At 44.0% G+C, this 12386-nt stretch overlaps 1 protein-coding gene across 7 annotated transcripts in view; it reads right to left on the minus strand.

The window, feature by feature from the left end:
* PHACTR3 (phosphatase and actin regulator 3) overlaps positions 1 to 12386 on the minus strand; it is a 112675-nt gene that overhangs the window by 47897 nt on the left and 52392 nt on the right. For all 7 annotated transcript variants that reach the window (XM_080558148.1, XM_080558147.1, XM_080558145.1 and 4 more), the window contains 3 exons: positions 7636 to 7797; positions 6683 to 6760; positions 2374 to 2556 (listed from right to left, as the gene is read on the minus strand). In XM_080558148.1, coding sequence (XP_080414274.1) covers positions 2374 to 2556; positions 6683 to 6760; positions 7636 to 7797 — 423 coding nt within the window. The remainder of the gene's footprint in view (positions 1 to 2373; positions 2557 to 6682; positions 6761 to 7635; positions 7798 to 12386) is intronic.

Consider the following 12386-nt stretch of genomic DNA (forward strand, 5'->3'; position numbering starts at 1 on the left):
TTTTCCCGTGGTTGTTTTTGGTAACAACAGCGCATTTGACTCAGAGTCTGAGGCAGACCTGAGTCTTGAGTACACAAACCTATTAACATATTTCGTACTGCAGAGGGAATGTTATCCTGCTGAACGTATTCTAAGGGCTCAGCACTAGACTCCTTGGCAGAGTAGCTAATTATTCGTAGAGAGCCACTTGTCAAAGCGCCGCCTGGCAGGTAGGTAGGATCCATTCCCTTGGGACTGTCCCCATGCCCATTGGCTCGGTTGGGTGGGGAACACTGCCCTGGTTCTGCCTAGGCTGTTCTTCTTCTGCGTTAATGAAACATGAGCTCTACAAATAATCCCTTTTGTCCCATTCTCTTCCCCTCCTGACCTTCATGCCACATCATCAGGATGAAATACAGCATATTGGGTATGAAGCAAATATCTTCCTTTTGTTTCTAGCTGGTCAAATATTTATACAAACTTGTAGAAAGACACCTACTGCCTTGGAGACCTAGATTGAGCTCAAGGACACAGGTGTTGTAATACGCTCTGCATTATGATAAACTTTACAATACACTCCAACAATTTTGAAGTCCCTTCTCACCCAATGAACTCCTAAGGTAAAATCAGGTGGATAGAGGGATAAATTAGCACAGAAATTATTTTAAAAGCCAGAGGCCACCATTGAAGGAGGAATTCCAACAAATAGTAGTCTCACAGACTAGGGAGACAGGAAAAGGTAATCCTGCTGTTATTTTTCTGGAAGCTGGGAAATGATACCTCTGAGGGAGGAAAAGAAATGTAGAAGGCAGGAAAGGTTATGCCAGGGAGACAATAAAAAGAACTAACATTAGAATGGAACATAAGAAATTGGGATGATTTGGAAAGCCTCGATACACAATTTTGAATGCAGTGGGAGGTGTATTTTAAGTTGTAGTACTAGTTTTTAGAGAGCCATAGTGTTAAATATATGATGCATTTTTAGTGCCATCTTTCCAGGATAGTCTGTCCCAATGATAACTAGAACTTCAGAGAGCAATTTGCTCAATGAAACACTCTAGGAGAGACTATTGCTGCTAGTAATAGCAGTGCCTGAGGTATTCTGGTCAAGATCTTGATCTGGTTGTTCTAAAACACTGAACAAGAAACATGAAATGAGTGGGTTTTACCCTGATGAATTTTTAGAGTGGTACAAACCAAACACTCTGTAGAGATCAAATAGAAAGGAAACATCATTAAAGTCATGTATTAATAGAAACTGTGTATGTCTAGTCCTCTATTTTTCCTCTATTTTAAGACACAAGAGAGGATAAATCTCTAGAAGCCCACATATAGTGCTTTGGGATATTTCTCAGTGTGATAATACATAGTTGAAACAAAAGTGATGGAAAGGAGTTGCTATGCTTATAAAAAAATCTTTGTGATGAGCAAACATGAGAATGGGGAGTACCTTTTGGGAGACAGAAGCATTTCTGTTTTCAAATCTATTAAGAGTAGAGTGGAGTGGGGCTAGAAATGGGCCAGAAAAGCAATATTACATAAAAGCAGAACAGCAAAAATGAACAAAATTGCGTGAGTCATGCGGATGGAAAGGACTGGAAAAAGAAATGGGAAAGGATAAAACAAAGAAAATGAAAACCCTTTAGAGGACGACTTCCATTCTGAGCTGCTGAAGCAGTGTGAGGGCAGCATCACTCTGTCACACCCAGCAGGTGGGGAATAGGACCCTAAAAAGCATGGGGCATGTGCACATAGGATGGAAAAAAAAAAAAAGGCAGTTGGGGAAGGCGTAAGGATTGGCCAGAGTGGATGGGCAGGAAGATCAGCAAGCACTCCTCAGAGCCTAGGATCAAGCGTTATCTTTGGACCTATGCATTTCTTGGTTGTCAGGAAGCTGGGCTGTCCCTGGCTGCTCTGGTCCCATTGAACTGCTTCACAGATGAGCTTTGCACGAAAGGAGCTTGGTGTAATTTTTCTGTACTCGTGACATTGAACTGCACTTGTATTTGCAGGGTGATGGATAGTGCAAATTGTGCATGGACATTGCTCCTTGAGCCACGACAGGCAACTTCAGCCTTGGCACAGAAGTTTGAGTGAAGCTTGTTTCATCTTCACAGCAGTCACTGCTAATACCAAAGGGGCACCATGCCAAGATTGGATTGTCTCATAATCCAACTAATCCCATTATGCCAAGCTTTGTGTGGTCCCTCAGTTTGGTAGCAGTCTCAAAAAAATGACTTATAAAATAATGATTGCTAACCTGGTATGGGGAAGCTGAGCAGAACAAGGTGCTCAGACTGCCTGCCACTGGTGTATATGATTGCTCATGCAGCAGCTCAGCATAAATATATCTTTTAACATTTTATTATTTTTAAAAACATTTTTATCCAATACCTGCATCTTCTTTCAGCTCATCCAAATGCAGCTCCTCACCAAGGGAGGTCACATTTGTTGTGGCTGCTGTTGTACTCTCTTGCTGCATCTCTTCAGAGTCAAGTGCCTGGCACACAGGAGCTGGAGGGTCACTCTGCGTTGCTCTTGTGGCATCGTCACCAGTGCAGGCTTTGCCTTCAGTATCTACAACACCAAATCATTTAATCTTAACTAAACCATGAGCAATGAAAGCGGAAACCCCCTGCCATCCTCTCTGGGAGAGAGAGTCTCAAAGCTGCAAGTAGTTTCAGTAAGTGGTTAGGAGACTGAGATCTGTCATACAGTAGCACCTGATTTCTAAAAGTGCTGACATCTGTAATGTAAACCCATGGACACCAGCCCATCTGGACACTAATATACACCCTGTTTTCTAGACAAGGCATCTTTTTCTGTGGGCACCCAGCAGCCCAGGCAAATGGCCATTGTGCCTGTACAAGAAGGCCACTGTGCTCTGGAAGCACCTGGCGTGCTGGAGAGGAGGCAGTTCCTTTCGTGAGCAGAGCTCCCGTGTAGCACAGGCACAGGTTGCTCTGACATGTCCGAGTTGTGTCAGGCTCCGTGCACAGCATGCTGCCATCCAGCTGCCCCAGCAGTAATCCCGGAGCATCGCAGAGGACAAGGCTGCTAGTATTCCCTACCGAAGTGTAGGTTTGAGCACAGCATTAGTTACTCAGCTTTAAAAAGCATGTCTTGTGTGATTGAGCTGATCAGAAATTCAAATCCCTCCTCATGCAGATCTAGAAACTGCTCCCTTTGCTTACTCTGAAAGATTTTTGTGCCAGTGATCCCTGCAGCTGTACGCATCCTGATGACTGAAGCTTTTCTAGCATTCTCCTATTCCGGCAAGACTCCTCAGAATACAAACTAGCCTTTTACTGCACGACTCTCCCAGAATTTACAAGATCAACACCACCGTGGCAAATCAAAGCAATTACTTCGCACTGCAGCCAGTGCTCCATGCTGATGGCCACGTCTGCTGTCCACCCTGACCTCCTCCCTTGTATTTCTCAGCCCTAGACACTCTTTTCTGGAAGCTCGTGACAGGGCTATGTTTTCTTGCAATGATATCATGACAAGTTTCCTGAACATTGATTTAAAACAGCTAGCACTTGTAGCTACCCCTTTTTAATACAATTTGGACAATCTGTGGAGTAATTTATTGCCCTTTTGGGGAAAGGGTATCGGGTTTTGGCCCAGAGATGCTGCGGAAGGGATGCAGTATTTTTGTACGCTGAGCTCACTCAGTCTGCCTCATAATCACGTTTGGTGAAAAGTTACTGTTCTTAAAATAGCCCCTGCAGTAGCACAGTTGCTATGATACAGGGAAGGGGAGGGGGAAAAAGTTCATTGCCTACATTTCAGCTCATTGTGAAGGCAGCCTATACATAATCATCGGTGTATTAACAGCTGCCTGCGTTACTTGACAGGCAGTCCTTACCTCTCAGTGCACAGCTACATCTGAGCGGTTTTGTGCTCACAATGGGGAGAAATGTTGGGGGAAGCTCCTTAAGTGTGTTCAAGGTAACTCTGCTTCACACGTTCCTCGCATCCTTCAGACAGGCAAGCTGCTGACAGCTGTGCCACAATAGAGCTGCAGACAGAGACAAGAGCTCCTTCGGATCCCGGCCATGGAAGTGCAGTGACTAATGAAGTAATGACAAGCAGAAGACAGCCCTCTGTTGAGGAACGTCTGACACTCACAGCAGTGATGGTCTCGGTCAAAAGGGAGCAACTTGTGCTTAGATCAAAGTGGACGTGCTGCTTTGATTGGCAGTGGTTCCCAGCTTGATTTTAGAGAGAGGCTGGGAGTGGGAGAAAGCACAGACCTCAGATCCCCTGGTAAGGAAAGCAGCAGATAGTCCTGGGAATTGCAAAGTAATCAGAAGAAGCAGGGCTGGGATTTATTTGGGATTGAATCTCACTGTGTGCCAGACCCTGCAGCCTATAACCGAGTGAAGCCATATTTCACATCCAGGAGATTTGAAGGGGCAGCTCGGTGTTTGTGTGAGCAGAGAGGGGGGCAGAAGGGGCCCGGCTGCGCACCTTGGTCTGCGCAGCATGTCTGGGCAGCTGCGTTTTGGGGTTGTGCGAGGAGAAGGGGTGACATAACCTGTTAGGATGACTCATCACCAAAGCACGGACGGTGCAATTTCACCCTGGGCTGCTCCCAGATTGAGGCAGATTCTCTGCGAGCTTCATGGTTCGCTCTGAGCCACTCAGCCCAGCTCAAAATGCTGCTTGACAGACCTTGCACTGTGAAGCTGGAGCAGGGCACAGCCGTTGTGAACGCATGCAGCAGGTCTGCACGTTTCTCAGACTAGAGCTTCGTCCCGGTTTGGACTGTTAATGAAAGGGAGCAGGAGCCAGGGCTCTGGAAGTGGAGTAGAGCCTGATGAAATAGAGGGATTTAAGGATTTACTGTAGTCTTTTTAGCATAGTATTGCTGCTTTGACAGCTGCAACTTACCGCATAAATGAGGACTTAACTGTGAAACTGCTGCCACTTCAGCTCCGTCCAAGTAGGGCACTAATCATTTACTGAGAATTATTTGGGTCAATTTTTGATACCAGTTAATAAGCTGCTTCTACTGATAATACAATAAAATAACCCTGGAGATTCACAACGCTTCGTGTGAAGAAAAATAAATTGCAGGCAGCTGCAATGTCCTTCAACTGACTGTTAGCCATGCTTTCCTTTCTGGGCACGGGGTGGTACTGTAAATTGGTGTGATGTTCACAGGAGCTCTGTGCAGTTTCACTGGAGACAGGTAGGCAGAGGAAGCTGGAGAGTCTGTTTGCAGCTGCCTTTGTGAAAATGCAGCTTATCATTGTTTCTTTTATTTTAACTATTTTTATTTTGTTAAAATGATCTTGCAACTTAGCGTCCTCTGTGTTCCTCCCCACCAGTTCTTTATGCATACAAAAGGTTTATCAACTCACTATTATTATTACAGTTTAAGGTGCTCTGTAGAAGTTTTATTTTACTGCTGTTTCATAATGCTCACACACCCATGCTTTCAAATTCATAGATTATGGGGAAATTCCATGCCCTTAGCAGATACGGGGTATATTTTCCTATTGGGTAGTGCTGATGTGCTGACAGGACAACTAATTGTCTAGAATGAGAGACAGAAAGAGCTCAATGGACAGGAATTAAAAATGAACCTTCTAAAACCTTCCAGTTTAGAATAAGCTGATGGTTTGATAGATTTTGTAGCTTGAACATAAAACTCATATTAAAATATATCCAATAAAATAAGATCTTTACTGCAACGAAAAAGAAATCCTGTTTAAAATGCTTTTTTTCTGACTCCAGTTGCACAGTTACACTCCAGCATAGCATCACTGAGTATTGTCCCACAGCCTATTTATAGGCACGGTGTTCGTTTTATACAAAGAAACTCAATTATTAGTTTCAAAGAACATCATTTCTATCTACCAGATTGGTCAAACTTAAAAGGCCAGTCTTCATGACAGTGCTTTCTGCTATAGAGTTTTCAAAGTAAAGAAGGATTTTTTTAATCTCTGTTTAGGTGGAAGTGGCAATTGGGATGCTGTCCATAATGTTGGGAGCTTGCTTGATCTTGCAGAGTGGTCACTCAGATCTCTGTGTCCCTTGAGCATCTGCCAGGACTTTGGAGCAGGGCTATACAGAACCACAGACCTTTGTGCGTGTTTCTGACACTTCATCATCTTTCATTCAGTGACTTCTGCTGAACCTGATTTGTACTCAGGAAAACTTTAAAATGCCACTACCAAATGCTTCACTTTTCCACGCGAATAACAAGCACACGGGATGGCAATACGCTTTGACGCAAACTTTTCTTTTTACCGGAAAGACAGCTGTTAACGTCAGATTAGTACCATTTAATGAGATTTGGATTCATGGGCTGTACACGTTAGCTTCCATGCTGAATGCATCTGTATGTTTAAGTTTATATTTACACCAGTTTAAGCTGACATTCTTGGCAGTCAGATTTAGCTAGGTTTAGAGGAATTGCATACGTACCAGCTCACATTCACACCATGTAAAAATCCAGTGAAGCTGGAGTTGCATTCAAGGTGATAAACCATCAAAACTTAATCTGTATGGACTGATTACATCAGAGAGGAATCAGAAGAATTTGATATTAAGCAGTTTTTCTTTAATGTGCTTGGATTTAAGATCTTCCTTTTATTTGTTCGATTGTTAGTTTTCTTCTTTTGAATACTTCCATTTCCGATTGTACCGAAAAAGATTTGATTAATAAAGAAAAAAAGTTTTTCCTTACCCTGTTCCATCATCTCCAGAAGGCCTTTCTTAATGAGTTCATCCCGACCTTGTCGTGCTGTCATCTTCTTCTCCAGCACTGCAAGAAGTAGTAGCATGACACAGCACCAGTTAACAACAGAATATTTGTATATCTCAATGAGAGCTATAATGAGGAAATTCCCTCTGGTCTCAACTACTACGTGCTTGGAAAGAACTGCAGGAAATTCTGGGGGTGCATGGACTGGTCAGCCTGTTTTGTCCCCTTTCTTTTGTTAAAATAGTAAAATCACCCATATGTAGAGCTGAGATTTATGATTTAACCTGCTGCCTGATCACACTGAGTACAGAATAACAGGGGTATGACAGCCCTTGTGCTGTTTGATGCAAGATGTTAGAGCTGCCTCAGGAGGTGATGTCCCTCACCGTGACACTCCTCAGGGTATCGGGCAAGTGGAGGGAATCACATCACTCTGTCTTAGCACGAGTTTATCTCCTTACTGATCTCCTGGGACATCCCTGAAGACCAGCGAGAGTGCGCAGTGCTGTGTGCTCGGCTCCTCCGCTGCAGAGACAGCTGCTTGAGGGAAGGAACTTCACATGCTGTAGCTCCCTCCTGTCACTTTTCATAATGTTATTGTGACCTAAATAATCTTCATCCCAAATAAAAGGGGTGATGATACTTGCAGACATAAATGTAGAATGGAGAAGGGACAGCCCATGAAAAGCAGTCTGTATTGAGGCTTGTGCTTCACTCTCTTATTTTGACCTTTTCTTTTAGATGTATTATATTGTGTTATATAGGAAGTCAGCCTATATGGGCTTTTTCTAGCCTTAACTGCCATTAGTTTCTAACATGCTGGAATTTCTGAATTAGGTTTAGGTCAGGTAATCATTAGTGCTTCCTATGTAAGGAAATTTCACCCAAGCTAAGCTTTGCTTTACTGCAGCTTCAGACTGTCATTCTCATCGTACCTGCAGAGGTCTGCTTTAATTTCTCATTCTTCTTTTTCCTCCACTTCCACGGTTTGAAGATCCTGCCCAGTGTTGCCAGTTTGCTGTTTCTCCTTACTGGCGGAGTTCTAATCCCTGAGACCAAGTAGTCAGAACGCATTGCAGGGGACTGCTCCATCTCATCTGAGAAGGGAAAAGAGAGGAAAGCCAGCAGTTAGACAGATTGCTTCAGCATGGACTTAAAAAAAAAAAAAAAAAAGGCAGGTGAATGGAGGCTCCTCAGCTAACACGTATTTGGTCTAGTCACCAAGGTAAGCAGCGTAAGACTTTGTCACTGTATTGCTGGAGCCAGTGGCCAGGCTGAGGGATGCCAGCCAGAGGCACTTAGCCTTGCTGTGCCAGCCCGGTGCTTCCTCCTGGTTGCAGCCTTACACAGCACCCCTCTGGATACCAAGTACTTGAGTACCTCCACTGCTGCTGTCCCTCAGCGATCTCTCTAGGCTATTATCCAGGCCCACAGAGAGGGAGATGTGCTTAATTTGTACACCCTGTTCTTTATTCCTTCTCTTCCCTGACTTTAACCATGCCTGGGACTCACCAAGGGAGCGGTGTTGCTCTCCCTCCCAAGGGCTGTGTAACTGCTCATTACAGCCTTTTGGAACACGGAGAGCTGGGTGCTCCTGAGAGTTTTAGTAGGAGCAGTAGAAATTTAACACATCTGCAAATTAGGCCCACGCAAACTCCAGTTAATCATATAAATGTAATGTTCATTTAGAAAAGTTTAGACCTTTATGAAAAGCTGAGAGCGTGAGAAAGCTCAGGTCCCCTCTGAATTCCCAGCTTCCATTTCTGTTCTCAGGGCACAGGATATTTCTGCCTGTTAAATGAACTCTCTTCACATAAGCTAGCACAGAACACACTGACATGTGTGAGCTAATGCTGTTCTATAAGAACAGTTTGTTTGATATGTGCTATGTAAATAAAATCCTACAACTATTGTGCAAATGTATTCCTTGAGGAAGCTAAGGGGAAAATTCTTTCCCTTTTGTCCTGCCAAGCCACAGGAATTCACAGCTAATACTTCAGCTGGAAAAGCAATTTAGGTATTTTTAATATTTTGTCTTGAAAATACACTCAAAGCTTTGCTTATAGACAAATCTTGTGTGAAACAATATACACTGACTATTCACAATTGTGTGCTGGCCAGTACCATGAAAGAAAGAAGCCCAGTTCAATCGGTGGTGTTACTGGTGGCTTTATTGAGGTTTGTATTTGAGCACCAGTACAGTGACTGGTGAAAGCAGCTGTGATAAGTGATCAGACATGGTACACGAATAAAAACTGAATGACAATTTGTATTTTTTCCTACAATCAGTCAAAATAAGCAATGTGGAGCTATGAACACGTGCACGTTTCCAAGTAATTTCTCTCTGAAACATGTATCATAAATTGCTTTATGACTGCAAGGTAAAAACTATACAGCATCTTCTAGGCTTTGTTTTTAAGTCAACAGGGCAAAAATGCTTAAATCACAGCATGGAGGTGGGGATTTCTTAGTAAACAGGAAACAATTTGGGGGAGATTATTAAACACAGCAGGGGAATGAACACATTCCTCCTCTTCCATTTAATTTTGAAAATACTGGTAAGAGAGATGAATCATTCAGTGGAGGCAAACTGAAAACCTGGCCATGTGAACTACCAGAACAGAGAAAAGCTGAAACTTTTTTTTTCCTCTCCCACTGTACATGCTCAGTGAATTTCTCTTTCAGTTTAGCAGAATGAGACAAAAGATTCTCTAAATTCATAGAGTTTATCTTGGGTTTAGTTTAGAATAGCTTTTAAATGTACAGAAAAATCTATTTTAGTTTTTGAAATAATCTTGTCTACCCAAGGTGCTATTTATGGTTAGCAGTCTGGAGGTCAATATTAAGAAGTTGAGAACAGAAACTAGCACAGGGGGAGGGCAGTAGCCTACAGAGTACAGTTAGAGTGCCAAGATATCATGCTTCTTCCCTAATTGTATATTCAAAACTAAGAAGTATCACAGAAATAAGTTTTGAAGAAGTAGAGCTGCTCTTGATTATGGAGATGGCAATGAGAATGGAAAATGGCAGAGAAGATCTGCTATTAATTTGCTATTATGATTACTTTAAAGCTGTAATAGAAGCCTCAGAAAATAACATTGGCCATTGCTTGTGACATCCCTTGAGTGGGAATGGAAATGTTCATAAAATTAGCTCCTCTCAGAAGAGCTGTAGATCAGACTGTAAATTAGAGCCTTGGCCCTGGAAGTTTTTTTCAGTGGCGTAGGACAGCCTGAGCTCCACCGTCCCTGTCTGCCTGTGAGGCTGCACTGCTGCTTGAGCACTTCCTCTCGTCGCCGGAATTTCTCAAGCATGTAAGTGAAGGTTAAAGAAGAATCTGACTTAGAGCAGTACCTTGCCAAGTTGCTGATCCTGCTGCATTTCATTCAGGATGTAGGTGTCTGCAAAGTGTTTTAGGTATCATCCACATGTAGCATGAGATCACCTTACCATTTTTGCCAGATAGGAGGGGATTTAGATGGAACCAAGAAGCCATTCAAACCCAAATCTGCATGTCCCTAGCAATGTCTGTTATCCCACATATTTCCCTGGGAAAGAGAAGGGGGAGATACTGCAAAGGCACTAAGAATTCCCTAAATGCCCTGCAGTGGTCAATGCTTCTGTGCTTTCTGCCAGCTTTGCAAATGGGGCTTCTTCCATCCCCTTCTGTCCTCTTGGCTCTGGAAATGTAAAGATTTATACCTTAGACGGGTCACAGATGAAATACACATCAATCACCAAAGAGAAGATAGTAGCTAAAACAAATGTTCCGGTGGAGGTTTTCATTGGCTTTTAAAATTTATTAATGCTTTCTCAGATGGTACAGACAGTTCTTAAGCAAATGGGTTTATCACCTGGTACGTTCTCACCATATGCAGTTCCTACACTGTACATTTGGAGAGATGGACACAAATAAAAATAGATAGAGACACAGTAAGACAGATGTCCTGAAGTCATAAATAACAAGGAAATGGTCTCACTGGCAATAAGAATCACAAGAAAGCCCTTGGAGCTCCTCATTTCTAGTCGGTTCCTTTCTTCCTGGGTGTGGGTTGGCTGCTTGGGAGATGAGGAGTTGACAGCACAAAAAGCAGTTCCCACGTACAGCAGGGAATGCTGAAGGAGCAAGCGCATCTAAATACCAGCCAGCTCCTGCAGCCAGCAAGCTGCCAAGACTTGCCAACCCTCCAACCACTCTGTGAAGTATTCAGCACATTTTTTAATCTGCAGTCGATATTTTAATTATGCTAACTGTTCTGTGGAATAATGCGGTTATTTCTCCCAGAGCCTGATAGCCTGGGGCCAGGCCATGCAATTACATGGAGGATGTCTGTGAAATATAAACAGCCAAGAGCCAAGTTGGGACTCTCCAAATCAGCAGGGAGAAACGAGCAACAGCTTAACTAGCTGCGTAACGTGTAAGGATGAGGGACGGTCCTTACGCAGGGCTGAGTCAGCACAAGCTTAACCCCCAGCACACCAGCCCAGTGCAGGGAGGCCAGGCTCGGCTTGGCCCTTAGTGCTGAGATAAACCAGTCCATCCCATGCTGTCCCCCAAGGACACAGTTCAGCCCTGTTGGGCCAGAGCATTAGCTCTGACTGGCGCTTGTTGGCTTTTTCTATTGAAATTACTTGCGAGTCCCTGGTGTACCCTGCAGAGGGCAAAGGCTCCTGTGCTGGAGCTCCGCATCCAAAACAAACTCTTCATCTATCACACGCCTGCCTGATGAGGCTGGGCAAGCGTTCCTCATGGTGCCAGCTGGGGTGATTCCTACAGCTCCTGACATTGGCCGGGAGTGTGAGTGGTCTGATGTCTGAGAAAGCGCATCAAACAAGGGGAGAGGTTCTGACCCGATGGGTAGTGCTCTGCAGTGCTGCTCTGGGCTGCAGAATAAGCAGGCAAGACAGAAGAAGGAAAGAAACCATAATATTTGTCATGTTTGGCTTCAGCGCCTGACCCCTCAGAGTCTGAGCACCTGCAGCTTCTGTCTACTTCAGTAGCAGCTGTGGTTGATCAGCACTTCTGAAACATGCTCTATTGCTTTCTTCTTTAAAATGGTGGGGTAGCATAATAATACTGCTCTTCCGTTACTCTCTTTATAGGAATTGTGTGTGGATCATGCAGTGTTCCTGCACATAGGAACTCTCCCGTTTACTGATATCAAGTCCTGGCTCTGTCCCATCCAGACTCCTGCAGAACTGGAGCAATGTTACTAGGAATTCAGTGAAGTCTGGGACCAGGATGTGTGCTGGGAGAGTGCCCCAGACCTGCACACAGCCTTCCTTTGTACAGTAGACGTTCTTGGTGCTGAGATGATGGTGCTGGGGTGAACCTGAACATTGGGTTCAGTCAGTTGAGTAACTTCTTGTCTTTTTTTTTTTTTTTTTGGTAAGCCAAAGAGACTGTCAAATGATGCCTGGGCTGCTGATTACAGCAACTGCGGGCTGTTCTCTGCAGACTGCTGTGCGGCAGCTGGGCACATCAGGAATGCAGAGCTGGGGTATGCTGACCTTGCCCTGCAGAGGGACTGGGAGGGACCTGGAAGGCCCTTTTGTGAATACACAAATTGCAACAAGAAGTTTATGGGAAGACGAAGGATGCTGAATTTTAATGTGCTGGGAATTTGTTAACTTCTATTCATGGTAATGGAAGCTGTGCCTTCCTAAATCCCCTGTGTGCACTTCT

The sequence above is a fragment of the Anser brachyrhynchus genome (genome assembly GCF_964034855.1).
Source record: "Anser brachyrhynchus genome assembly, chromosome: 16".
Taxonomy (NCBI): Eukaryota; Metazoa; Chordata; class Aves; order Anseriformes; family Anatidae; genus Anser; species Anser brachyrhynchus.